This window comes from Lonchura striata, chromosome 37, assembly GCF_050655825.1.
Source record: "Lonchura striata isolate lonStrDom1 chromosome 37, ASM5065582v1, whole genome shotgun sequence".
In the NCBI taxonomy this organism is placed as follows: Eukaryota; Metazoa; Chordata; class Aves; order Passeriformes; family Estrildidae; genus Lonchura; species Lonchura striata.
In genome coordinates this window covers 14,601,227-14,627,125 of record NC_140739.1, presented here as the reverse complement: position 1 = coordinate 14,627,125, position 25,899 = coordinate 14,601,227, and the positions used below count along the sequence as shown (strand labels likewise).

General features: G+C 61.5%; 2 protein-coding genes across 4 annotated transcripts in view; both read left to right on the top strand.

Annotated features, from left to right (window-relative positions):
• Window positions 1-12,776, top strand: part of GYS1 (glycogen synthase 1) — a 31,736-nt gene extending 18,960 nt beyond the window's left edge. For all 3 annotated transcript variants that reach the window (XM_085565818.1, XM_077789863.2, XM_085565819.1), the window contains 10 exons: window positions 143-263; window positions 1,533-1,639; window positions 2,686-2,745; window positions 2,864-2,942; window positions 4,257-4,370; window positions 6,580-6,706; window positions 6,811-6,906; window positions 9,137-9,300; window positions 10,109-10,189; window positions 11,563-12,776. In XM_085565818.1, the coding sequence (XP_085421944.1) occupies window positions 143-263; window positions 1,533-1,639; window positions 2,686-2,745; window positions 2,864-2,942; window positions 4,257-4,370; window positions 6,580-6,706; window positions 6,811-6,906; window positions 9,137-9,300; window positions 10,109-10,189; window positions 11,563-11,742 (1,129 nt within the window). In that variant the 3' untranslated portion in view covers window positions 11,743-12,776. The remainder of the gene's footprint in view (window positions 1-142; window positions 264-1,532; window positions 1,640-2,685; window positions 2,746-2,863; window positions 2,943-4,256; window positions 4,371-6,579; window positions 6,707-6,810; window positions 6,907-9,136; window positions 9,301-10,108; window positions 10,190-11,562) is intronic.
• Window positions 12,777-13,459: 683 nt separating this feature from the next.
• Window positions 13,460-24,570, top strand: LOC144248130 (cathepsin D-like). Its single transcript, XM_085565858.1, has 9 exons — window positions 13,460-14,051; window positions 15,171-15,288; window positions 17,032-17,155; window positions 18,354-18,472; window positions 20,285-20,484; window positions 21,318-21,440; window positions 22,451-22,616; window positions 23,503-23,601; window positions 24,286-24,570. Exons 1-9 carry the CDS (start codon window positions 13,873-13,875, stop codon window positions 24,463-24,465), a joined length of 1,308 nt encoding a protein of 435 aa, XP_085421984.1. The 5' UTR covers window positions 13,460-13,872; the 3' UTR covers window positions 24,466-24,570.
• Window positions 24,571-25,899: the final 1,329 nt, after the last annotated feature.

Genomic DNA, 25,899 nt, shown 5'->3' with positions numbered 1-25,899 from the left:
TTTGGAGTGTTTTGGGTATTTTGGGGTATTTTGGGATATTTTTGGGGTATTTTGGGGTGTTTTGGGTATTTTGGGATATTTTTTGGGTATTTTGGGGTGTTTTTGGGGGTGTTTGGGAGTCCCAGGCGAGCTCCCCCCGCAGGCACCTGGATTTCGACTTGGACAAGACGCTTTTCTTCTTCATCGCCGGCCGCTACGAGTTCTCCAACAAGGGCGCCGACATTTTCCTGGAGGCGCTGGCCCGGCTCAACTACCTGCTCCGGGTGACACGGGGGTGGCCCTGGGGACATCGGGGACATTTGGGGACACTGGGGACATCGGGGGGATTGGGGACATTTGGGGACATCGGGGGATTGGGGACATGGAGGACATTTGGGGACACTGGGGACATTGGGGGGATCGGGGGGATCGGGGACATTTGGGGACATTGGGGACATTGGGGGATTGGGGACATTGAGGACATTTGGGGACACTGGGGACATTTGGGACATCAGGGGGATCGGGGGGATCGGGGACATTGGGGACATCAAGGGGATTTGGGACATGGAGGACACTTGGAGACATTGGGGACATTGGGGACATCAGGGGGATCGGGGGGATTGGGGACACTGAGGACATTTGGAGACATTGGGGACACTGAGGACATTTGGGGACATTGGGGACATGGAGGACATTTGGGGACATTGGGGGATTGGGGACATTGAGGGGATGGGGGACACTGGGGACATTGGGGATGTTGGGGACATTGAGGGGATCAGGGCGACAATTGGGGGGACTGGGACTTGGGGACACTGGGGACACTCAGGGGGATTGGGGACATCGGGGAAATTTGGGACATTTGGGGACATTGGGGACATTGAGGGGATTGGGGACATCGGGGACATTGGGCAGAGCAGGACTGGGGACACTGGGGGGATTGGGGACACTGAGGACATCAGGGACATTTGGGGACATTGGGCAGATCAGGAGGATTGAGGACATTGAGGGCATGGGGGACATTGAGGACATTGAGGGGATCGGGGACATCAGGGACAGTGAGGACATTGGGGACATTGGAGAGACATTGAGGGGGTTGGGGACATTGGGGACATTTGGGGATTTTGGACATTGGGGGACATTGGAGATGTTGGGGACATTGGGGTGATTTGGGACATCGGGGACATTGAGGACGTTGGGGACATCAAGGTGACATGGGGACATTGCTGAAACCCATGGGGACACAAGTGACATCTGGGGACATTTGGGGACATTCCAGGCTTGGGGGGACACCGGAGGTATTTGGGGACAGAGGGGACATTTGGGGTCAGCTTGGGGACATTTGGGGGGGTTTTAGGGCACCCCGGGTGACATTTGGGGACCCTGGGTGACATCTGGGGACACCCCTGGCAGCTGATCCATGCTGGGGACATTTGGGGACAAACGGGGTTACTTGGGGCTGGGGGCGCTGCGGGGAATTTTGGGGACCTTTGGGGACTTTTGGGGACCCCAGGTGACATTGGGGACCCCGGGTGACATTTGGGGACCCCCCGCAGGTGAATGGCAGCGAGGTGACCGTGGTGGCATTTTTCATCATGCCCGCCAGGACCAACAACTTCAACGTGGAGTCGCTCAAGGGCCAGGCCGTGCGCAAGCAGCTCTGGTGGGACCCCAAAAAACCCCAAAAATGTCCCAAAAGATCCCAAAAGATCTCAAAAAATCCCCAAAATCCACTGAACTACCCCAAAATACCCAAAAACCAAAAAAAACCCCCCAAAAATCCCAAAAACACACCCCAAACCCATCCAGGGTCAGGCCGTGCGCAAGCAGCTCTGGTGGGACCCCAAAATATCCCCAAATATCCCCAAAATATCCCAAAATATCTCAAAAGATCCCAAAATACACAAAAATCCCAAATATCCCAAAATATCCCAAAAATCCACCCCAAACCCATCCAGGCCAGGCCGTGCGCAAGCAGCTCTGGTGGAACCCAAAATATCCCCAAAATATCTCAAAATAACCTAAAGAAAAATCTCAAAATACCCCAAAATACCCAAAATAGCCTAAAAATATCCCAAAATCCACCCAAAATATCCCAAAATTATCCCAAAAATCCACCCCAAATCCATCCAGGGTCAGGCCGTGCGTAAGCAGCTCTGGTGGGACCCCAAAATATCCCATAAAATCCAAAAATATCCCAAAATGTCCCAAAAATATTTTTTAAAATCTCAAAATATCCCAAAATATCCCAAAATACCCCCCAAAAAATCCTAAAAATCCCCAAAATATCCCAAAATACCCAAAAAAATCCCAAAAATCCACCCCAAACATATCCAGGGCCAGGCTGTGCACAAGCAGCTCTGGTGGGACCCAAAAACCCCCAAAAATATCCCAAAATATCCCAAAAAATCCCCAAAATCCACTGAACAGCCCCAAAAATACCCAAAAAAACAAAAAAATCCAAAAATATTTCAAAAATCCACCCCAAATCCATCCAGGGCCAGGCCGTGCACAAGCAGCTCTGGTGGGACCCAAAATATCCCAGAAAAATCTCAAAAATATCCCAAAATCCCCCAAAAAAATCCCAAAATATCCCTAAAAAATCCCCAAAATCCCCAAAAATATCCAGAAAAATCCCCAAAATATCCCCAAAATATCCCAAAATATCCCAAAAAATCCCCAAAATCCCCCCCAAATTCTGCCCCCCAGGGACACGGCCAACGCCGTGAAGGAGAAATTCGGGAAGAAGCTCTACGAGTCTCTGCTGGTGTAAGAACCCCCCAAAAAAAACCCCCCAAAAAACCCCAAACCCCCCCAAACGCACCCTGGGGACCCCCGGGGATTTTGGGGTGGGGTCCCCTCGGCTCCCAGCCCCCCCAAATTTTAGGGGGAACCTCCCGGACATGAACAAGATGCTGGACAGGGAGGATTTCACCATGATGAAGAGAGCCATCTTCGCCACCCAGGTGATTTTGGGGGGCTGCACCCCCTTTTGGGGGGGCTGGGACCCCTTTTTGGGGGTGTGACTCCTTTTTTGGGGGGCTGGGACCCTTTTTTTGGAGGGCTGGGACCCTTTTGGGGGGGCTGCACCCTCTTTTTGGGGGGCTGAGACCCATTTTTTGGGGGGCTGGGACTCTATTTTGGGGGGCTGGAACCCATTTTGGGGGGCTGCACCCCTTTTTTAGGGGGCTGAGACCCCTTTTTTTGGGTGGGGACCCCCTTTTTGGGGAGCTGAGACCCATTTTTTGGGGGGCTGGGACCCCTTTTTGGGGGGCTGCCACCCCATTTTGGGGGTGGGGACCCACTTTTTGGGGGTGTGACTCCTTTTTGGGGGGCTGGGACCCTTTTTTGGGGGGGCTGGGACCCTTTTTGGGGGGCTGCACCCCCTTTTTGGAGGGCTGGGACCTCTTTTTGGGGGGCTGGGACCCTTTTTGGGGGGCTGCACCCCCTTTTTGGAGGGCTGGGACCTCTTTTTGGGGGGCTGAGACCCATTTTTTGGGGGGCTGGGACTCTATTTTGGGGGGCTGTAACCCATTTTGGGGGGCTGGGACCCCTTTTTGGGGGGCTGCACCCCTTTTTTGGGGGGCTGAGACCCCTTTTTTTGGGTGGGGACCCCCTTTTTGGGGGGCTGGACCCTTTTTGGGGGGCTGGGACCCCATTTTGGGGGGCTGGGATCTCTTTTTGGGGTCTGACACACTTGAGACCCTTTTTTGGGGTTACAGAAAATTTTGGGGTTCCTAGGTCCCCCTTTTTTTGGGTGTGGGGACAATAATGGGGTCCTGGGCCCCCCTTTTTTGGGAGCGATTTTGGGGTTCCTGCTGCCCCTTTTTGGGGTAAAATCAGGAGAATTGGACAGAAATTTGGGGTTCCTGGTTCCGTTTTTTGGGGTCAGAGAAGATTTTGGGGTTCCTGGGTCCCCCTTTTTTTGGGGGCGATTTTGGGGTTCTTGCTGCCCCTTTTTGGGAGAGATTTTGGGGTTCCTGCTGCCCCTTTTGGGAGAGATTTTGGGGTTCCTGCTGCCCTTTTTGGGGAGCGATTTTGGGGTTCCTGCTGCCCCTTTTTGGGAGAGATTTTGGGGTTCTTTCTGCCATTTTTGGGGAGCGATTTTGGGGTTCCTGCTACCCATTTTTGGGGTAAAACCAGTAAAATTGGACAGAAATTCGGTGCTCCTGGGTGCGCTTTTTGGGGTCGGAGGAGCTTTGGGTGCCCGTTTTTGGGGTGTGGGGACATTTGGGGGGGTCCTGAACACTGGGGGGACCCCCAAAATTTGTCCCCCCCAGCGTCAGTCCTTCCCCCCCGTGTGCACCCACAACATGCTGGACGACGCCACCGACCCCATCCTGACCACGATCCGCAGGATCGGCCTCTTCAACAGCAGCAACGACCGCGTCAAGGTGGCACCTGGGGACACTTCTGGGGGTGGGGACATCGGGGGGACACGGGGACATCGGGGGGACACGGGGACATCGGGGGGACACGGGATTTTGGGGGGTTTGGGGGGTTTGGTTGGGATTTTGGGGGGTTTTATGGGGGTTTTGAGGGGGTTTGGAGCATCTGGAGCTCTTCAACAGCAGCAACGATCAGGTCAAGGTGGCACCTGGGGACACTTCTGGGGGTGGGGACATCGGGGGGGACACGGGGACATCGGGGGGACACGGGGACATCAGGGGATGTGGGGTTTGGGGGTGCTCAGGGTTTTTTTTGGGGGATTTTTGGGTGTTTTATGGGGGTTTTTAGGGGGTTTTGGAGCATCTGGAGCTCTTCAAGAGCAGCAACGATCAGGTCAAGGTGGCACCTGGGGACACTTCTGGGGGTGGGGACATCGGGGGGACACGGGGACATCGGGGGGACACGGGGTTTGGGGGGTTTGGGGGGTTTGGTTGGGAATTTGGGGGGTTTAATTTGGGTTTTGGGGGGTTTTGGATCATCTGGAGCTCTCCAGCAGCAGCAACGATCAGGTCAAGGTGGCACCTGGGGACACTTCTGGGGGTGGGGACATCGGGGGGACACGGGGACATCGGGGGATGTGGGGTTTGGGGGTGCTCAGGGGGTTTTTTGGGGGGATTTTTGGGGGTTTTATGGGGGCTTTTAGGGAGTTTTTGGGCATCTGGAGCTCTCCAGCAGCAGCAACGATCAGGTCAAGGTGGCACCTGGGGACACTTCTGGGGGTGGGGACATCGGGGGGGACACGGGGACATCGGGGGATGTGGGGTTTGGGGGCTTTGGTTGGGATTTTGGGGAGTCTGCAGGGAGGGATTTGGGGTTCCAGGGCATTTTGGGGTTCTGGGCTAGAAATTTTGGGGTTCAAATCAGGATTTTGATTTCTGAGAGGGAATTTTTCTGTTCTGGGATGGGAATTTGCAGGAATTTTGGTTTCTGGGATGGGAATTTTGGGGTTCAGCTCAGAATTTTGGGGTTCTGGGGTGAGAATTTTGAGGTCCAGAGCAGGATTTTTGGTTTCTGGGGTGGAAATTTTGGCATTCAGCTCAGAATTTTGGCATTCTGGGTTGGGAATTTGCAGAATTTTGGGGTTCTAGGTTGGGAATTTGCAGGATTTTGGGTTTCTGGAGTGGGAATTTCGGGGTTCAGATCAGGATTTTGGGGTTCTGGGGTGAGAATTTTGAGGTCCAGAGCAGAATTTTGGGTTTCTGGGATGGGAATTTGCAGGATTTTTGGTTTCTGGGGTGGAAATTTCGGGGTTCAGATCCAAATTTTGGGGTTCTGGGTTGGGAATTTTGGGGTTCAGATCAGGATTTTGGGGTTCTGGGTTGGGAATTTGCAGGATTTTTGGTGTTCTGGGGTGGAAATTTCGGGGTTCAGCTCAGAATTTTGGTGTTCTGGCGTGGAAATTTCGGGGTTCAGCTCAGAATTTTGGGGTTCTGGGATGGGAATTTCGGGGTTCAGCTCAGAATTTTGGGGTTCTGGGATGGGAATTTGCAGGATTTTGGGTTTCTGGAGTGGGAATTTCAGGGTTCAGCTCTGGATTTTGGGTTTCTGGAGTGGGAATTTCAGGGTTCAGCTCTGGATTTTGGGTTTCTGGAGTGGGAATTTCGGGGTTCAGCTCAGAATTTTGGGTTTCTGGAGTGGGAATTTCAGGGTTCAGCTCTGGATTTTGGGTTTCTGGAGTGGAAATTTCAGGGTTGGGTTTCTGGAGTGGGAATTTCGGGGTTCAGCTCTGGATTTTGGGTTTCTGGGATGGAAATTTCGGGGTTCAGCTCTGGATTTTGGGTTTCTGGAGTGGGAATTTCAGGGTTCAGCTCTGGATTTTGGGGTTCTGGGTTGGGAATGTGCAGGATTTTTGGTTTCTGGGGTGGAAATTTCGGGGTTCAGCTCAGAATTTTGGGGTTCTGGGTTGGGAATTTGCAGGATTTTGGGTTTCTGGAGTGGGAATTTCGGGGTTCAGCTCTGGATTTTGGGTTTCTGGAGTGGGAATTTCAGGGTTCAGCTCTGGATTTTGGGTTTCTGGGATGGGAATTTGCAGGATTTTTGGTTTCTGGAGTGGGAATTTCAGGGTTCAGCTCAGGATTTTGGGTTTCTGGGATGGGAATTTCGGGGTTCAGCTCCGGATTTGGGGGCTCACCCCCCGTTTCCCCCCTCCCCAAGATCATCTTCCACCCCGAGTTCCTGTCCTCCACCAGCCCCCTGCTCCCGGTGGACTACGAGGAGTTCGTCCGCGGTTGCCACCTGGGCGTCTTCCCCTCCTACTACGAGCCCTGGGGCTACACCCCAGGTGAAAGCCACCCTCGGGAGGGGCTCCCCGAGTCCCCGGGACCCCCCAAAACCCGCCCGGGACCCCCAAAAACCCCCCGTGACCCCCCAAAATCCGCCCCCCAGCCGAGTGCACGGTCATGGGCATCCCCAGCGTCTCCACCAACCTCTCGGGCTTCGGCTGCTTCATGGAGGAGCACATCGCCGACCCCTCGGCCTACGGTCAGCGGCGGGGACCCCGAAAAGTGGGGAGCACCCCGAAATATGGGGGGGACCCCAAAATATGGGGGGGCACCCCGAAATATGGGGGGGACCCCAAAATATGGGGGGGACCCAGAATTCTGAGGGGTGGGTACAAAATCCAGGGGGTGACCCAGAATTCTGAGGGGTTCAACAAAAACCTGGGGGGGACCCCAAATTCTGGGAGGGGCCCAAATTCTGGGGGGGACCCCAAAATATGGGGGGGACCCCAAAATAGGAGGGGAACCCCAAAATGGGGGGGGGGCGGGCAAAATTCAGGGGGTGTCCCAAAATTCTGGAAGGGGGTGGGTACAAAATCCAGGGCGTGACCCAAAATTCTGAGGGGTTCAACAAAAACCTGGGGGGGACCCCAAATTCTGGGGGGACCCAAAATTCTGGGGGGGACCCCAAAATATGGGGGGAGCCCCAAAATATGGGGGGGGGGGGGAGATTCAGGGGGTGTCCCAAAATTCTGGGGGGAGCAGGTACAAAATCCAAGGGGTGACCCAAAATTCTGAGGGGTTCAACAAAAACCTGGGGGGGACCCCACATTCTGAGGGGGGCCCAAATCTGGGGGAAAGCCAAAATATGGGTGGGACCCCAAAATATGGGGGAGGACCCCAAATTCTGAGTGGGGGGGAAAAATTCAGGGGGGGTCCCAAAATTCTGGGGAGGGGGTCAAAAACCTGGGGTGGGTCAACAAAAAACTGGGGAGGGGGGCAAAATCCAAAATTTTGGGTGGGGGCTCAAAAACCTGGAAGGGGACCCAAATACCGAGTGGGACCCCAAAATTCTGGGAGGGTCACCAACACCTGTCCCCATGTCCCCATCCTCGTCACTGTCCCCATGTCCCCATTGTCCCCATTGTCCCTGTCCCCATGTCCTCATGTTCCTGTCCCCATCCTTGTCCTCATCCCTGTTCCTGTCCCCATCATGATGTCCCTGTCCCCATGTCCCTGTCCCCATCCCCTTGTCCCCATCCCCATGTCCCTGTGTCCCCCTGTCCCCATGTCCCTGTCCCTGTGTCCATGTCCCCATTGTCCCCATCTCCATGTCCCTGTCCCCATTGTCCCCACATCCCAGTCCCCATGTCCCTGTCCCCCTGTCCCCCTGTCCCCATGTCCCTGTCCCTGTCCCCATTGTCCCCGTGTCCCTGTCCCCATGTCTGTCCCATGTCCCCCTGTCCCTGTGTCCCCATCCCTGTGTCCATGTCCCCACTGTCCCCATGTCCCTGTGTCCCTGTCCCCATGTCCCCCTGTCCCCATCATGATGTCCCTGTGTCCATGTCCCCATTGTCCTCATGTCCCTGTCCCCATGTCCCCATGTCCCTGTCCCCATCCCTGTCCACGTCCCCATGTCCCCATGTCCCTGTGTCCCCCTGTCCCCATCCCCATGTCCCCATTGTCCCCATGCCCCCATTTTGCCATCTCCATGTCCCTGTCCCCATGTCCCCATCCCTGTCCCAGTCCCCCTGTTGCTGTCCCCATGTCCCACTCTCCATGTCCCCATTGTCCCCGTGTCCCCACTGTCCCCATCTCCATGTCCATGTCCCCATTGTCCCCCTGTCCCCATTGTCCCCACGTCCCTGTCCCAGTCCCCACTGTCCCCATCTCCATGTCCATGTCCCTGTCCCCGTCCCCATGTCCCCATCCCCATGTCCCCCTGTCCCCATGTCCCCATTGTCCCCATGCCCCCATTTTGTCATCTCCATGTCCCTGTCCCCATTGTCCCCATCCCCATGTCCCTGTCCCCATCCCTGTCCCCATCCCCATGTCCCCATGTCCCCATTGTCCCCATGCCCCCATTTTGTCATCTCCATGTCCCTGTCCCCATTGTCCCCATCCCTGTTCCTATTGTCCCCATCCCCATGTCCCTGTCCCCGTGTCCCCATTTTCCCCATTGTCCCCATGTCGCTGTCCCCATTGTCCCCATTGTCCCCATTGTCCCCACGTCCCAGTTCCCACTGTTCCCATCTCCATGTCCATGTCCCTGTCCCCATTCCCATGTCCCCATCCCTGTCCCCATGTCCCTGTCCCCATGTCCCCATCCCTGTTCCCATCCCTGCCCATGTCCCTGTCCTCATCCCCATGTCCCCATCCCTGTCCCCATCCCCATGTCCCCGTGTCTCCATGTCCCTGTCCCCATTGTCCCCATTGTCCCTGTGTCCCCGTCCCCGTGTCGCCGTCCCGCGGCTGACGTCGATCTCCGGCAGGGATCTACATCGTGGACCGGCGGTTCCGGGCGCCGGAGGAGTCGTGCGCGCAGCTGACGGCGTTCCTGTACGGCTTCTGCCAGCAGAGCCGGCGGCAGCGCATCGTGCAGCGCAACCGCACCGAGCGCCTCTCCGACCTGCTCGACTGGAAGTACCTGGGACGGGTGAGAGGGGCCAAAATCCACCTGGAGCTTCTGCTGGGGGGTCTGGAGGCATCTCGGGGGGGTTTGGAGGCATCTCAGGGGGGTTTGGAGCATCTCAGAGGGGTTTGGAGGCATCTCAGGGGGGTTTGGAGGCATCTCGGGGGGGTTAGGAGGCATCTCGGGGGGGTTTGGAGGCATCTCAGGGGGGTTTGGAGGCATCTCAGAGGGTTTGGAGGCATCTCAGGGGGGTTTGGAGGCATCTCGGACGGGTTTCTGGAGGTCCTAGAGAAGTTCCTTGGGGGTTTGGGGGCATCTCAGAGGGTTTGGAGGCATCTCAGGGGGGTTTGGAGGCATCTCAGGGGGGTTTGGGGGCATCTCAGAGGGTTTGGAGGCATCTCGGGGGGGTTTGGGGTCTCCGGGGGTTTTTGGGGGTCTCTGGGGTGGTTTTTGGGGGGAGTTTTTGGGGTGGTTCTTGGGGGTCTCGGGGTGGTCTTTGGGGGGAGTTTTTGGGGTGGTTTCGGGGGGTCTCTGGGTGGTTTTTGGGGGAGTTTTTGGGGTGGTTTTTGGGGGTCTCTGGGGTGGTTTTTGGGGGAGTTTTTGGGGTGGTTTTTGGGGGTCTCTGGGGTGGTTTTTGGGGGAGTTTTTGGGGTGGTTTTTGGGGGTCTCTGGGGTGGTTTTTGGGGGAGTTTTTGGGGTGGTTTTTGGGGGTCTCTGGGGTGGTTTTTGGGGGAGTTTTTGGGGTGGTTTTTGGGGGTCTCTGGGGTGGTTTTTGGGGTGGTTTCGGGGGGTCTCGGGTGGTTTTTGGGGGCTCCTGACCCCTCCCCCCCAGTACTACACCTTCGCCCGGCGCATGGCCCTGGCCAAGGCCTTCCCCGAGAGCTTCACCTACGAACCCCCCGAGGCCGCGGCTGTGAGTGACCCCAGAACCCTGGGGGGGACCCCAAACCCGGGGGACCCCAAAACACTGGGGGGGACCCCAAAATCCTAGAGGGGACCCCCCTGAGTGACCCCAAAACCGGGGGGACCCCAAAACCCAGGGGTGAACCCCAAAACCCTGGGGGGGACCTCAAAATCCTAGAGGGGACCCCCCTGAGTGACCCCAAAACCGGGGGGACCCCAAAACCTAGGGGTGAACCCCAAAACCCTGAGGGACCCCAAAACCCTGGGGGGGACCCCCCTGAGTGACCCCAAAACCGGGGGGACCCCAAAATCCTGGGGGGGACCCCAAAAACCTGGGGGGGATCCCAAAATCCTGAGTGACCCCAAAACCCGGGGGACCTCAAAACCCTGGGGGGACCCCCTTTTCCACCCCATTTTCCCCATTTTTTCCCCTTTTCCCCCCGCGTTTTTTCCTCATTTTTTCCATTTTTATCCCCTTGTTTTCCCCTTCCCCCCCCTGCATTTTTCCCCCATTTTTCCCCTTCCCCCCCATTTTTTCCACTTTTATCCCCCTTTCCCCCCCCGTTTTTCCCCCATTTTTCCTCCTTTCTCCCCGTTTTTCCCCATTTTTCCCCTTTCCCCCCCCCGTTTTTCCCCCTTTCCCCCTCCGTTTTCCCCCATTTCCCCCCATTCCCCCTTTCCCCCTTTTCCCCCTTTTCCCCCATTTTCCCCCCTTTTATCCCCCTTTTCCCCCATTTTCCCCATTCCCCCTTTCCCCCATTTTCCCCTTTCCCCCCTTCCCCCCATTTTTTCCCCATTTATCCCCCTTTTCCCCCATTTTCCCCATTCCCCTTTTCCCCCATTTTTCCCCTTTCCCCCCCTTTTTCCCCCTTTTCCCCCATTTTCCCCATTCCCCCCTTTCCCCCATTTTCCCCTTTCCCCCATTTTTTCCCCATTTATCCCCCTTTTTCCCCATTTTTCCCCTTTCCCCCTTTTCCCCCTTTCCCCCCATTTTCCCCCATTTTCCCCCCTTTTATCCCCCTTTTCCCCCATTTTCCCCATTCCCCCTTTTCCCCCATTTTCCCATTCCCCCCTTTTCCCTCCTTTTCCCCCATTTTCTGCATTCCCCTATTCCCCCCTTTTCCCCCATTTTTCCCCTTTTCCCCCGTTTTCCCCCATTTTTCCCCATTCCCTATTCCCCCTTTCCCCCCCATTTTTCCCCATTCTCCCCCATTTTTCCCCATTCCCCCCTTTTCCCTCCTTTTCCCCCATTTTCCCCATTCCCCCTTTCCCCCCATTTTTCCCCATTCCCCCCATTCCCCATTCCCCCATTTATCCCCCTTTCCCCCCATATTCCCCAATCCCCTTTCCCGTTCCCCCTCCCCTCTCCGCCCCTCCCCGCAGGGGTTCCGCTACCCCCGGCCCGCCTCGGTGCCGCCGTCCCCGGCGCTGTCGCGCCTCTCGAGCCCGCGGCACAGCGACGACGAGGACGAGCGCTACGACGAGGAGGAGGAGGCGGCCAAGGACCGCGCCAACATCCGCCGGCCCCCGAGCCCCCCCGGGCTGCCGCCCACCCGCAACTGAGCCCCCCGATTTGGGGAGGGGGCTCCTCCTCATCCCCCCCACCCGCAACTGAGCCCCCCGATTTGGGGAGGGGGCTCCTCCTCATCCCCCCCACCCGCAACTGAGCCCCCAGATTTGGGGAGGGGGCTCCTCCTCCTCATCATCACCCACCCGCAGCTGAACCCCCGAAATTTGGGGAGGGGGATCCTCCTCCTCATCATCACCCACCCGCAGCTGAACCCCCGAAATCTGGGGAGGGGGCTCCTTCAACAGCCCCACTACCCACTACCGAGCCCCGGAAATCTGGGGAGGGGGCTCCTCATCCCCCACCCACTACTGAACCCCAAAATCCGGGCAGGGGGCTCCTCCTCATCCCTCCCCACCCACAAATGATCCCCCGAAATTTGGGGAGGGGGCTCCTTCTCATCATCCCCCCCACCCGCAACTGAGCCCCCCAAATCTGGGGAGGGGGCTCCTCCTCATCCCCCCCACCCGCAAATGATCCCCCGAAATTTGGGGAGGGGGCGCCTTCAACACCCCCCCTACCCGCAGCTGAACCCCCGAAATCTGGGGAGGGGGCTTCTCATCCCCCACCCACTACTGAACCCCCGAAATTTGGGGAGGGGTCTCCTCCTCCTCATCCCCCACCTGCAACTCACCCACCGAAATTTGGGGAGGGGGCTCCTCCTCATCCCCCACCCACAACTCAGCCCCAGATATTTGGGGAGGGGGCTCCTCCAACCCCCCCCACGCTGGACTCGCAAAAAAATACAAAAAAAAGGAGGAGGAATTTGGGGGGGGTCCCCAAAATTCTCCCCCCGCCTCATTTCAGTGCCTGGGCTCGGGGGGGGGGGGGTGCCCCCCTCGGTGTTGTTTTATTTTATTTTTTGGGGGGTTTTTTGTTGTTTTTTTTTTGGGGGGGGGTCCCCGCGCCCCCTCCCCACAATCACACTCCGAACCCCCCCCCCCCCCCCCCAAAATCTGGGGCCGGGGGGGGCCCCGCATCCGTCCGACCCCCCCCCGGCGCAGCGGATCAATAAAGGTGCTTCACAGCCCCCCCCTCCCGGCGGCGAGTTTGGGGGTGCCCCCTCCCCAAATTATGGGGGGGGTTGGGGTCACACCCCCCGAATTATTGGGGTCACACCCCCTCCCCAAATTTGGGGGGGGGTCTCAGTTGTGGGGCAGTTTCTGCCCCCCATGGGTTGATTTTGGGGTGGGGTCCTCAGTTATGGGGAAATTTGGGGTCCCCCCACCCCAAATTATGGGGGGGTTGGGGTCACACCCCCCAAATTATTGGGGTCACACTCCCCACCCCAAATTTGGGGGGGGGTCTCAGTTGTGGGGCAGTTTCTGCCCCCCATGGGTTGATTTTGGGGGTGGGGGTCACAGTTATGGGGAAATTTGGGGTCCCCCCTCCCTAAATTATGGGTGAGATTGGGGTCACACCCCCCAAATTATTGGGGTCACACCCCCCACCCCAAATTTGGGGAGGGGGCTCAGTTGTGGGGCAGTTTCTGCCCCCCATGGGTTGATTTGGGGTGGGGTCCCAGTTATGGGGAAATTTGGGGTCCCCCATGGGTTGATTTGGGGGGGGGGTGTGATTTTGGGACCCCCTCCATTTTTGGGGTGCTTTCATCCCCCCACACAGGGGACAATTTTGGGACCCCCAAAACGGGTTAATTTGGGGGTCCCGCCATTATGGGGCACTTCAGAGCCCCCTCCCCAAATTTTGGGGTGATTTTTCCCCCCACACCCCCCCAAATCCTGTGGGTCAATTTTCCGGCTCCTCCTTCAAACCACCCCAAAATTTGGGGGGGGGCGTCTCCTGATGACGGGGTGGGTTCGGGGGGTCCCCCCAAATTTCTGTTTTGGCGGGAATTCGGGCCCACCCCCCGGATGTGGGGGCGGTTTTGGGGTTCCCGCGCCCCCTGAGTCACCCCCGCCCCCGCCATGACGTCACACGAGGGGGCGTGGCCAACCATTGATGGTTAACAAGGGGGCGTGGCCGCCGGGTGCGTTTTTCTCAATGAGGGGGCGTGGCCGCGCCGCGCGATTTACCCAATGAGGGGCGTGGGTCCGGGAGTGGGCGTGGCTTAGCGATCCATTTATGGTCAATGTGGGCGTGGCCTGGTGGGATCCCCGCCGCTGTCAATGGGATGGGGCGTGGTCTGTGAGGAAGGGGCGTGGCTGGGGGCGGGGCCTGAGGGGGTTCCCCACTCGCGCGTGGGGCGGGGGGCTCAGAGCGGCCACGGGGGGCTCAGGGCGGCCATGGGGGGTCCCGCGATCGGGCCCCTCCTGCTGCTCGTGGCTGGAGCCGGAGCGATGCTGCGGTGAGAGACCGGGGGGGGTCCCGGGGGGAAGTTTGGGGGGTCCTGGATACTTGGGGTGGGGATTTGGGGGGGTCCCGGATACCTGGGAGGTGTTTGGGGGGGGTCCCGGATACCTGGGGTGGGGATTTCGGGGGTCCCGGATACCTGGGGGTGTTTGGGGGGGGGGTCACGGATGCCTGGGATAATTTGGGGGGGGGTTCCCAGATACCTGGGGGTGTTTGGAGGGGTCCCGGATATCTGGGAGGAATTTTGGGGGGGTCCCGGATATTCGGGAGGAATTTTGGGGGTCGTTGAACACCTGGCTCCTCTCAGGTGGGGGTTTGGGGGGTTTCGTGGACACCTGGATGCCCCCCGGTGGGGTTTTGGGGGTCCCTGGATGCCCCCAGGTGGGGTTTTGGGGGCTGAATTTGGGGGTTCCCGGATACTTGGATCCCCCCCCCCCCCCAGGTGGATTTTGGGGTTCCCTCTCCCTCAAAGGTGGATTTTGGGAGAGGTTTTGGGGGTTCCTGGATCCCCTCAGGTGGATTTTGGGAGGGGTTTTGGGATTCCTGCTCCCTCCCAGGTGGGTTTTGGGGGTTCCCGGTCCCTCCCAGGTGGATTTTGTGGTTCCCGGATGCCCTCGGGTGGATTCTGGGAGGGGTTTTGGGGTTCCCGGTCCCTCCCAGGTGGATTTTGGGGTTGCTGGATGCTCCAAGATGGATTTTCGGATTCCCGGATGCCCTCGGGTGGATTTTGGGAGGGGTTTTGGGGTTCCCGGTCCCTCCCAGGTGGATTTTGGGGTTCCCGGTCCCTCCCGGGCGGGGGCGGGAGCCGGTCGGACCCGCTCGGCCCCGGCCCCACCCTTAGGGCGTGACCCCCCCGTGACCTTTGACCCCAGGGGTGACCCTGGGGGTGACCCCAGAATTTGGGGACCCTCCCTCACCCCATTAACCCTTCCAACCCCATGGAGCCACGACGGAGCCCCTCATTAATGAACCTCGTTAATGAACCTCGTTAATGAACTTCGTTAATCCCCCGCCCCGTTCCGCGCTGCGCTGCCCGCGCCTTCATTAGCATAATTAGTGCCATTAAGCTGATTAAGGTCACGGGGCGCCGTTAACCCCTTCGTGTCCCCCGCAGCATCCCCCTGGAGAGGGGGCCCTGGGTGCCCCCCAAATTTTGGGGGGCCGGGGGGGGTCCCCGCAGCCGCAGTGGGGGAGGGGCGGCGGCGCCCGCGCGGCTGCGGAACTTCATGGACGTGAGTGGGGGAGGGGCGGGGGGGACCCCGGGGGGACACTGGGGACACTGGGGGGACAGGGGGACACTGGGGGGACAGGGGGACACTGGGGACATGGGGGACACTGGGGGGGATAGGGACATGGGGGACATTGGGAACAGGGGGACGCTGGGGACACTGGGGGGGACAGGGACATGGGGGACATTGGGGACATTGGGGACACTGGGGGGACAGGGGGACACTGGGGGGGACAGGGACATGGGGGACATTGGGGACATTGGGGACACTGGGGGGACAGGGGGACACTGGGGGGGACAGGGACATGGGGGACATTGGGGACATTGGGGACACTGAGGGGACAGGGGGACACTGGGGACATGGGGGACACTGGGGGGGACAGGGACATGGGGGACATTGGGAACAGGGGGACACTGGGGACATTGGGGGGTCACAGGGACATGGGGGACACTGGGGACACTGGGGGGACAGGGGGACACTGGGGACATGGGAGACACTGGGGGGGATAGGGACATGGGGGACATTGGGAACAGGGGGACACTGGGGGGACAGGGGGACACTGGGGACATTGGGGGGGATAGGGACATGGGGGACATTGGGGGGTCACAGGGACATGGGGGACATTGGGGACACTGGGGGAGACAGGGACATGGGGGACATGGGGGGGTCACAGGGACATTGGGGACACTGGGGACATTGGGGACATTGGGGGGGACAGGGACATGGGGGACATTGGGGGGGTCACAGGGACATGGGGGACATTGGGGACACTGGGGACACTGGGGACACTGGGGACATTGGGGACACTGGGGACACTGGGGGGGATAGGGACATGGGGGACATTGGGGACAGGGGGACATTGGGGACACTGGGGGGTCTCAGGGACATTGGGGACACTGGGGACACTGGGGAGACAGGGGGACACTGGGGACACTGGGGACATTGGGGGGGACAGGGGGGCATTGGGGACATTGGGGGTCACAGGGACATGGGGGACATTGGGGACAGGGGGACATTGGGGACACTGGGAGGGACAGGGACTTTGGGATATGGGGGACATTGGGGACATGGGGGGAGTCAGGGACCCCTGGGGGGGGACAGGGGGACACTGGGGACATTGGGGACAGGGGGACACTGGGGACATTGGGGACATTGGGGGGAGTGGGGGATGAAGATATTGGGGGGGACAGGGGGGACATTGGGGACACTGGGGGGGTCACAGGGACATGGGGGACATGGGGGGGACAGGGACCCCCGAGGGGGGGACAGGAACCTTGGGGACTTTGGGGACATTGGGGGGGGTCACAAAGACCTTGGGGACATTGGCGGGGGGGGGTCACAGGGACTTTGGGGACATGGGAGGGGACAGGGACATTTGGGACATTGGGGGGCTGGGGCACAGTGACATGGGGGGGTCACAGGGACGCTGGGGACAGGGACATGGGTGTGACAGCTCCACGGGGACACCGGTGGGGGGGTTGGCAGCGCCTTGGGGACAACGAGATGACACCGTGTGTGTCCCCCCCCCACCCCCCCCCCCCAGACCCTTGGGGACACTGCAGTGACACCGTGTCCCCCCAGACCCCTGGTGACACCGCGGTGACACCGTGCCTGTCCCCCCAACCCTTGGTGACACTGCGGTGACACCGTGCCTGTCCCAGACCCCTGGTGACACCGCGGTGACACCATGCCTGTCCCCACGAACCCTCGGTGACACCGCGGTGACACCGTGCCTGTCCCCCCCAGGCCCAGTACTACGGGACGATCTCCCTGGGGACCCCGGCCCAGAATTTCAGCGTCGTGTTCGACACCGGCTCCGCCGACCTCTGGGTGCCGTCGTCGCGCTGCTGCCTGCTCTACCTGGCCTGCTGTGAGGGGCGGGGCCTGGCGGGCCGGGGGCGGGGCTTAGCGGGGCGGGGCACGGGGATTGGGCGTGGTTTGGTCGGTGGGCGGGGCTTAGCGGGGCGTGGCTGGTTGAGTGGGCGTGGTCTGTGAGATGGGCGGGGCTTAGCAGGGCGTGGCACAATGAATGGGCGTGGTTTGTGTGGTGGGTGTCGCCTGGAGGGCGTGGCTCATAGAGTGGGCGTGGTTCGGATGGTGGGCGTGGCTTAACAGGGCGCGGCAAGGGCACTGGGCGTGGCTTGGATGGTGGGCGGGGCTTATCAGGGTGTAACATGGGAGTGGGCGTGGTTTTAAAAAGTGGGTGGGGCCTGGCAGGGCGCGGCACGGGGAGTGGGCGTGGTTTGGATGGTGGGTGGGGCTTATTGGGGCGTGGCAGGGTGCTCAGGGTGTGGTTTGGGTGATGGGTGGGGCGTATTGGGGTGTGGCAGGGTGCTCAGGGTGTGGTTTGGATGGTGGGTGGAGTTTATTGGGGTGTGGCAGGGTGCTCAGGGTGTGGTTTGGATGATGGGTGGGGCTTATTGGGGTGTGGCAGGGTGCTCAGGGTGTGGTTTGGATGGTGGGTGGGGCCTGGCAGGGCGTGGCAGGGTGCTCAGGGTGTGGTTTGGGTGGTGGGCGGGGCTTATTGGGGTGTGGCAGGGTGCTAAGGGTGTGGTTTGGATGGTGGGTGGAGTTTATTGGGGTGTGGCAGGGTGCTCAGGGTGTGGTTTAGGTGATGGGTGGGGCTCATTGGGGTGTGGCAGGGTGCTCAGGGTGTGGTTTGGGTGATGGGTGGGGCTTATTGGGGTGTGGCAGGGTGCTCAGGGTGTGGTTTGGATGGTGGGTGGAGTTTATTGGGGTGTGGCAGGGTGCTCAGGGTGTGGTTTAGGTGATGGGCGAGGCTTATTGGGGTGTGGCAGGGTGCTCAGGGTGTGGTTTGGGTCATGGGTGGGGCCTGGCAGGGCGTGGCAGGGTGCTCAGGGTGTGGTTTGGGTGATGGGCGGGGCTTATTGGGGTGTGGCAGGGTGCTCAGGGTGTGGTTTGGGTGATGGGCGGGGCTTATTGGGGTGTGGCAGGGTGCTCAGGGTGTGGTTTGGGTGATGGGCGGGGCTTATTGGGGTGTGGCAGGGTGCTCAGGGTGTGGTTTGGGCGGTGGGCGTGGTCTGACGCGAGTGGGCGTGTCCCCGCAGGGCTCCACCCCCACTACCACTCGCTGCTGTCCTGCACCCACCGGGCCAACGGCACCGAATTCGGCATCAGCTACGGCAGCGGCAGCCTGCGCGGCTTCCTGAGCACCGACACGCTCACGGTGGGCGGGGGTCCCTGGGGAGGGGTCCCGGGGGTCCCTCGGGAGGGGTCCCGGGGGTCCCTGGGGAGGGGTCCCGGGTGTCCCTGGGGAGGGGTCCCGGGGGTCCCTGAGCACCGACACGCTCACGGTGGGGAGGGGTCCCTGGGGAGGGGTCCTGGGGGTCCCTGGGGCTTCCTGAGCACCGACACGCTCACGGTGGGCGGGGGTCCCTGGGGAGGGGTCCCGGGGGTCCCTGAGCACCGACACGCTCACGGTGGCCGGGGGTCCCTGGGGAGGGGTCCTGGGGGTCCCTGGGGAGGGGTCCCAGGGGCTTCCTGAGCACTGACACGCTCGTGGTGGGCGGGGGTCCCTGGGGAGGGGTCCTGGGGTCCCTGGGGAGGGGTCCCGGGGGTCCCTGGGGAGGAATCCCGGGGGTCCCTGAGCACCGACATGCTCACGGTGGACGGGGGTCCCTGGGGAGGGGTCCCGGGGGTCCCTGGGGGTCCCTGGGGAGGGGTCCCGGCGGTCCCTGGGGTCTCTGGGGAGGGGTCCCGGGGTCCCTGGGGGTCCTTGGGAGTCCTTGGGGAGGGGTCCTGGGGAGGGGTCCCGGCAGTCCCTGAGCTCCAACACGCTGACGGTGGGGAGAGGTCAGTGAGAAGATAATGAGGGGTGGGGCCAAACCAGACATTGGCAGTGTCACTGTCCCTGTCACCGTGTCCCTGTCACCGTGTCCCTGTGTCCCTGTCCTGTGTCCCTGTCCACACAGGTGTCCAACATCTCGGTGCCCAACCAGATATTCACCAAGACGGTGTCACCGTGTCACTGTCACTGTCACTGTGTCCCTGTCCCTGTGTCACAATCCCTGTCCCTGTCCTTGTCACTGTCACTGTCACCGTGTCCCCATGTCCCCACAGGTGTCCAACGTCTCGGTGCCCAACCAGACGTTCACCGTGTCCCTGTCAACATGTCACTGTCCCTGTGTCACTGTCCCCACAGGTGTCCAACATCTCGGTGCCCAACCAGACATTCACCAAGACGGTGTCACTGTGTCACTGTCACCGTCACCGTGTCACCATGTCCCTGTGTCCCTGTCCCTGCAGGTGTCCAACGTCTCGGTGCCCAACCAGACGTTCACCGTGTCACCGTCACTGTGTCACTGTCACCATGTCACCGTCACCGTGTCACTGTCCCTGTGTCACCATGTCCCCGTGTCCCTGTCCCCGCAGGTGTCCAACGTGTCGGTGCCCAACCAGACATTCACCGTGTCCCTGTCACCGTGTCCCCATGTCCCCGTGTCACTGTCCCCGCAGGTGTCCAACGTGTCGGTGCCCAACCAGACGTTCACCGTGTCACTGTCACCATGTCACTGTCCCCGTGTCCCTGTCCCTGCAGGTGTCCAACATCTCGGTGCCCAACCAGACGTTCACCGTGTCACTGTCACCGTGTCCCTGTCCCTGTGTCACTGTCCCCGTGTCCCCACAGGTGTCCAACGTCTCGGTGCCCAACCAGACGTTCGCCGTGTCCCTGTCACCATGTCACTGTCCCTGTGTCACTGTCCCTGTGTCCCTGTCCCCGCAGGTGTCCCAGATCTCGGTGGCCATGCCAATGTCACCCTGTCACTGTGTCACTGTCCCTGTCCCTGTCCCCGCAGGTGTCCAACGTCTCGGTGCCCACCCAGACGTTCACCGTGTCCCTGTCACCATGTCACCGTCACCGTGTCCCCATGTCCCCGTGTCCCTGTCCCCGCAGGTGTCCAACGTGTCGGTGCCCAACCAGACGTTCACCGTGTCACTGTCACCGTGTCACCATGTCCCCGTGTCCCTGTCCCCGCAGGTGTCCAACGTGTCGGTGCCCAACCAGACGTTCGCCGAGGCGGTGGCGCTGCCCGGGCTGGCCTTCGCGGCGGCGCGCTTCGACGGCGTGCTGGGCCTGGCGTACCCCGGCGCCGCCGCCGGCCCCGCGCGCCCCGTGTTCGACAGCATGATGGGGCTGCGGCTGTTCCGCAACAACGTCTTCTCCTTCTACCTGCGCAGGTACGGCCACCTGGGGACACCTGGGACACTGGGACAGCTGGGACAGCTGGGACAGCTGGGGACATTGGGGACACTGGGGACACTGGGGACAGCTGGGACAGCAGGGACAGCTGGGACAGCGGGGACACCTGGGACAGCTGGGACAGCTGGGACAGCTGGGACAGCGGGGACAGCTGGGACAGCGGGGACAGCTGGGGACACTGGGACAGCAGGGACAGCTGGGACAGCAGGGACAGCAGGGACAGCTGGGACAGCGGGGACAGCTGGGACAGCGGGGACAGCTGGGGACACTGGGACAGCAGGGACAGCTGGGGACACCTGGGGACACCTGGGACACCTGGGACATTGGGGACATTGGGGACACCTGGGGACACCTGGGACAGCTGGGACACCTGGGCATGACCAGAGCACCCTGAAATAGCCCTGATCCAGCCCTGAGCATGCCCCAAATACACCCCCAAATACACCCAAAATAACTCCAAATACACCCAAAATATACCCAAAATAACCCCAAATCCCCTCTGGGACCCCCTGGGACCCCCAAACCCCCTTAAATCCCCTCTGGGACCCCCCAAATCCCCTCTGGGACCCCCTGGAACCCTAATTCCCCCCTGAAATCCCCTCTGGGACCCCCTGGGACCCCAAATCCCCTCTGGGACCCCCTGGAACCCCAAATCCCCTCTGGGACCCCCCTGGGACCCCAAATCCCCTCTGGGACCCCCCTGGGAGCCTAATTCCCCCCTGAAATCCCCTCTGGGACCCCCTGGGACCCCCAATTCCCCCCTGGGACCCCCAAGCCCCCCCTGACACCCCCGATTTCCCCGGGGGTGCAGCGGGGCGTCGGAGGGCGACGGGGGGGAGCTGCTTTTGGGGGGCATCGACGAGCGGCTCTTCGAGGGACCCCTGCACTACATCCCCGTGACCCGAAAGAGCTACTGGCAGGTGCACATGGACAGGTGAGGCACCCCAAAATCCCCCCAAAATCCCCCAAAATCTCCTGCCCCAAATTCCAAAATCCCCTCCCCCAGATTCCCCAAGACCCGCCCAAAATTCCTCCCTGGTCTGTCCCAAAATGCCCCCTCAAAATTCCTGAAGATTCCTCAAATTCCTCCTGAACCATCCCAAAATTCCCCCCAAAATCCCCTCCCCCAAATTCCAAAATCCCCTCCCCCAAATTCCCAAAGACTCCCCCAAAATTCCTCCCGGGATTGTCCCAGAATCCCCCCTCAAAATTCTTAAAAATTCCTCAAATTCCCCCTGAACTATCCCAAAATCCCCCCCAAAATCCCCCCAAAATCCCCTCCCCCAAATTCCAAAATCCCCTCCCCTAAATTCCCAAAGACTCCCTCAAAATTCCTCCCGGGATTGTCCCAGAATCCCCCCTCAAAATTCTTAAAAATTCCTCAAATTCCCCCTGAACTATCCCAAAATCCCCCCCAAAATCCCCTCCCCCAAATTCCAAAATCCCCTCCCCTAAATTCCCAAAGACTCCCCCAAAATTCCTCCCGGGATTGTCCCAGAATCCCCCCTCAAAATTCTTAAAAATTCCTCAAATTCCCCCTGAACTATCCCAAAGTTCCCCCCCCCGCCAAATTCCCAAAGACCCCCCCCAAATCCCCCTGAACCCTCTCAAAATCCCCCCCAAATCCCCCCAAAATCCCCTCCCCCAAATTCCAAAATCCCCTGCCCAAAATTCCCCAAGACCCCCCAAAATCCCCCCTGGACCCTCCCAAAATCCCCCCTCCCCAAATTCCCAAACACTTCCCCAAATCCCCCCTGAACCATCTCAAAATCCCCTGCCCAAATTTCCCAAGACCCCCCCCAAATGCCCCCCGACCCCTCTGAGTGTCCCCAAATCCCCCCTAAAAGCCCCCTGACCCCTCAAACTGCCCCCAAAGCCCCCCTAAAAGCCCCCTGACCCCTCTGAGTGCCCCCTGACCCCCCTAATTGCCCCCCGCCCCCCCAGGCTGTCCGTGGGGTCCCCGGGGGTCTCGGGGTGCCGGGACCCCCCCCTGTGCCGGGGGGGCTGCGAGGCCATCGTGGACACGGGGACCTCGCTGGTCACCGGGCCCAGCGCCGAGGTGGGCGCCCTGCACCGGGCCCTGGGGGGCTTCCGCGCCGAGCAGGGGCAGGTACGGACCCCCGGACCCCGCCAGAGACCCCCGAGACACCCCCAGAGACCCCCGGGACACCCCCAGATACCCCCGGGACACCCCCAGAGACCCCCAGACCCCGCCAGAGACCCCCGGACCATCCCAGAGACCCCCGCGACACCCCCAGAGACCCTCGGGACACCCCCAGAGACCCCCGGGACACCCCCAGATACCCCCCGGACCCCGCCAGAGACCCCCGGGACACTCCCAGAGACCCCCGGACCATCCCAGAGACCCCCCAGACCCCGCCAGAGACCCTCGGACCACCCCCAGAGACCCCCAGACCCCACCAGAGACCCCCGGACCATCCCAGAGACCCCCGGACCCCGCCAGAGACCCCCGGACCATCCCAGAGACCTCCGGACCACCCCAGAGACCCCTAGACCCCACCAGAGACCCCCGGACCACCCCCAGAGACCCCCAGACCCCACCAGAGACCCCCGGACCACCCCGGAGCCCCCTGGACCCCCATGGACCCCCCCTGACCCCTCCCGGACCTCCATGGACCCCCATGGAACCCCCCGAGGCCCCATGGACCACCCCGGAGACCCCCGGACCTCCATGGACCCCCCCAGAGACCCCCAGAACCCCATGGACCCCCATGGACCTCGGGGGGGGGGGTGTTGGGTGACACCCAGGGGTCCCCCTGGGGTGGGTGAGTGACACCCAGGGGTCACCTCGGGGGGGGGGTGGGTGACACCCAGGGGTCCCCGTGTCCCCGCGGGGGGGGTGGGTGACACCCATGGGTCCCCTCGGGGTGGGTGGGTGACACCCAGGGGTCCCCGTGTTCCCCCGGGGGGGGTGGGTGACACCCAGGGGTCCCCTCAGGGTGGGTGACACCCATGGGTCCCCATGTCCCCCCCAGTACCTGCTGGACTGTGACAAGGTCACGTCCCTGCCCAACGTCACCTTCGTGCTGGCGGGGACGACGTTCACGCTGAGCCCCCAGGAGTACGTGCTCAAGGTGGGAGCCTGTCCCCGTGTCACCTGTGTCACCTCTGTGTCACCTGTGTGTCACCTGTGTCCCCCCTGTGTCACCTATGTCACCTGCATCACCTGTGTGTCACCTGTGTGTCACCTGTGTCCCCTCTGTGTCACCTGTGTGTCACCCCTGTGTCACCTGTGTCCCCCCTGTGTCACCTGTGTGTCACCTGTGTCACCTGTGTCACCTGTGTCACGTGTGTCACCTGTGTCACCTGTGTGTCACCTGTGTCACCTGAGTCACCTGTGTGTCACCTGTGTCACCTGTGTCACCTGTGTGTCACCTGTGTCACGTGTGTCACCTGTCACCTGTGTGTCACCTGTGTGTCACCTGTGTGTCACCTGTGTGTCACCCCTGTGTCACCTGTGTCCCCTTGTCCCCATGTCCATCATGTCCCCATCCTTCTCCTTGTCCTTCTGTCCCCTGCTCTGTCCCCGTGTCCCTGTCCCCTTGTCCCCATGTCCCCGTGTCCCCCTGTCACCTCCATGTCCCCCTGTCCCCAGCTCTGTCCCCGTGTCCCCCTGTCACCGCCGTGTCCCCCTGTCACCGCCGTGTCCCCCTGTCCCCAGCTCTGTCCCCGTGTCCCCCTGTCACCGCCGTGTCCCCCTGTCACCCCCGTGTCCCCCCGTCACTGCCGTGTCCCCGTGTCACCGCCGTGTCCCCCAGGTGTCCCAGCTGGGGACCCCCACGTGCATCAGCGGCTTCATGGGCCTGGACATCCCGCGGCCCTCGGGGCCGCTCTGGATCCTCGGGGACGTTTTCCTGGCCGTGCACTACGCCGTCTTCGACCGCGACCGCGACCGCGTGGGGCTGGCCCGCAGCCGCCGCCGCCCCGGGGACCCCTGAGGCACCCGGGACACCCTGGGGACACCCTGGGGACACCCCCAGGACACCCCGGGGACACCCCAGGGACCCCTGAGGCACCCCCAGGACACCCCGAGGATCCCTGAGGCACCCTGGGGACCCCCGAGGACACCCTGGGGACACCCCCAGGATACCCCGGGGTCACCCCGGGGACCCCTGAGGCACCCGGGACACCCTGGGGACACCCTGGGGACACCCTGGGGACACCCTGGGGTCACCCCGGGGACCCCTGAGGCACCCCGGGGACCCCCAGGACACCCCGAGGACCCCTGAGGCACCCCGGGGACCCCCGGGGACATCCCCAGGACACCCCCAGGACAACCCGGGATCACCCTGGGGACCCCTGAGTCATCCCGGGTCACCCTGGGGTCACCTCTGGGACACTCCGGAGACCCCTGAGGCACCCTGGGGACCCCTCGGGGACACCCTGGGGACACCCCCAGGACACCCCGAGGACCCCTGAGTCATCCCGGGACACCCTGGGGACACCCCGGAGACACCCCTAGGATACCCCGGGGACCCCTGAGGCATCCGGGACACCCTGGGGACACCCCCAGGGTCACCTCTGGGACGCCCTCAGGATACCCTGGGGACCCCTGAGCTCCCAGAACACCCTGGGGACCCCTCTGGGACACCCCCAGGGTCACCCCCAGGACACCCCGAGACCCCTGAGGCACCCGGGACACCCAGGGGACACCCCGGGGACCCCTGAGGCACCCTGGGGACCCCTCTGGGACACCCCCAGGGTCACCCCTGGGATAACCCGGGGACTCCTGAGGCACCCGGGACACCCTGGGGTCACCTCTGGGGCACCCCCAGGACACCCTCAGGACACCCCAGGGACTCCTGAGTCACCCTGGAGACATTCCCAGGACACCCCAGGGACACCCCGGGGACACCTGAGTCCCCTGGGACACACCGGGAACACCTGGGACACACCTGGGACACCCCCAGGACACCCCGTGGACTCCTGAGACACCCCCAGGAGACCCCCAGGACACCCTGGGGACACCCCAGGGTCACTCCGGTGACTCCTGAGACACCCTGAGGACACCTGGGACACCCCCAGGACACCCTGGGGACACCTCTGGATGACTGGGACACCCCTGGGGACCACCTGGACATGCGGACCACCCAACACCTGGGCGTCCCCAGGTGACAGCCACCCCAGGGACACCTTGGGACCACCCTGGACACCTGGGTGTCACCAGGTGACAGCTGCCCCAGGGACACCTTGGTGACCCCCGGATCTCTGAGTCCTCCCTGGGACCACCCAACCCACGAGGACCTTGGGGACCCCCCGCATGTCACCCCCCCCCTCCCTCAGGTGACCCTCCTTGACACCTGCACCCATCCTGGGGACACCTGGGACCTTCTGGGTCACCCCAGGGTCCCCTGGAACCCCTCTGGGACCCC

What these genes read in the sequence shown, in the direction of transcription:
- LOC144248130 (XM_085565858.1), top strand. Translation starts at nt 13,873, where the DNA reads ATGGGATGGGGCGTGGTCTGTGAGGAAGGGGCGTGGCTGGGGGCGGGG. An exon ending in GGAGCCGGAGCGATGCTGCG is followed by an intron (nt 14,052 to 15,170) that starts GTGAGAGACCGG and finishes TGTCCCCCGCAG; the next exon opens with CATCCCCCTGGAGAGGGGGC. An exon ending in TGAGCACCGACACGCTCACG is followed by an intron (nt 18,473 to 20,284) that starts GTGGGCGGGGGT and finishes CTGTCCCCGCAG; the next exon opens with GTGTCCAACGTGTCGGTGCC.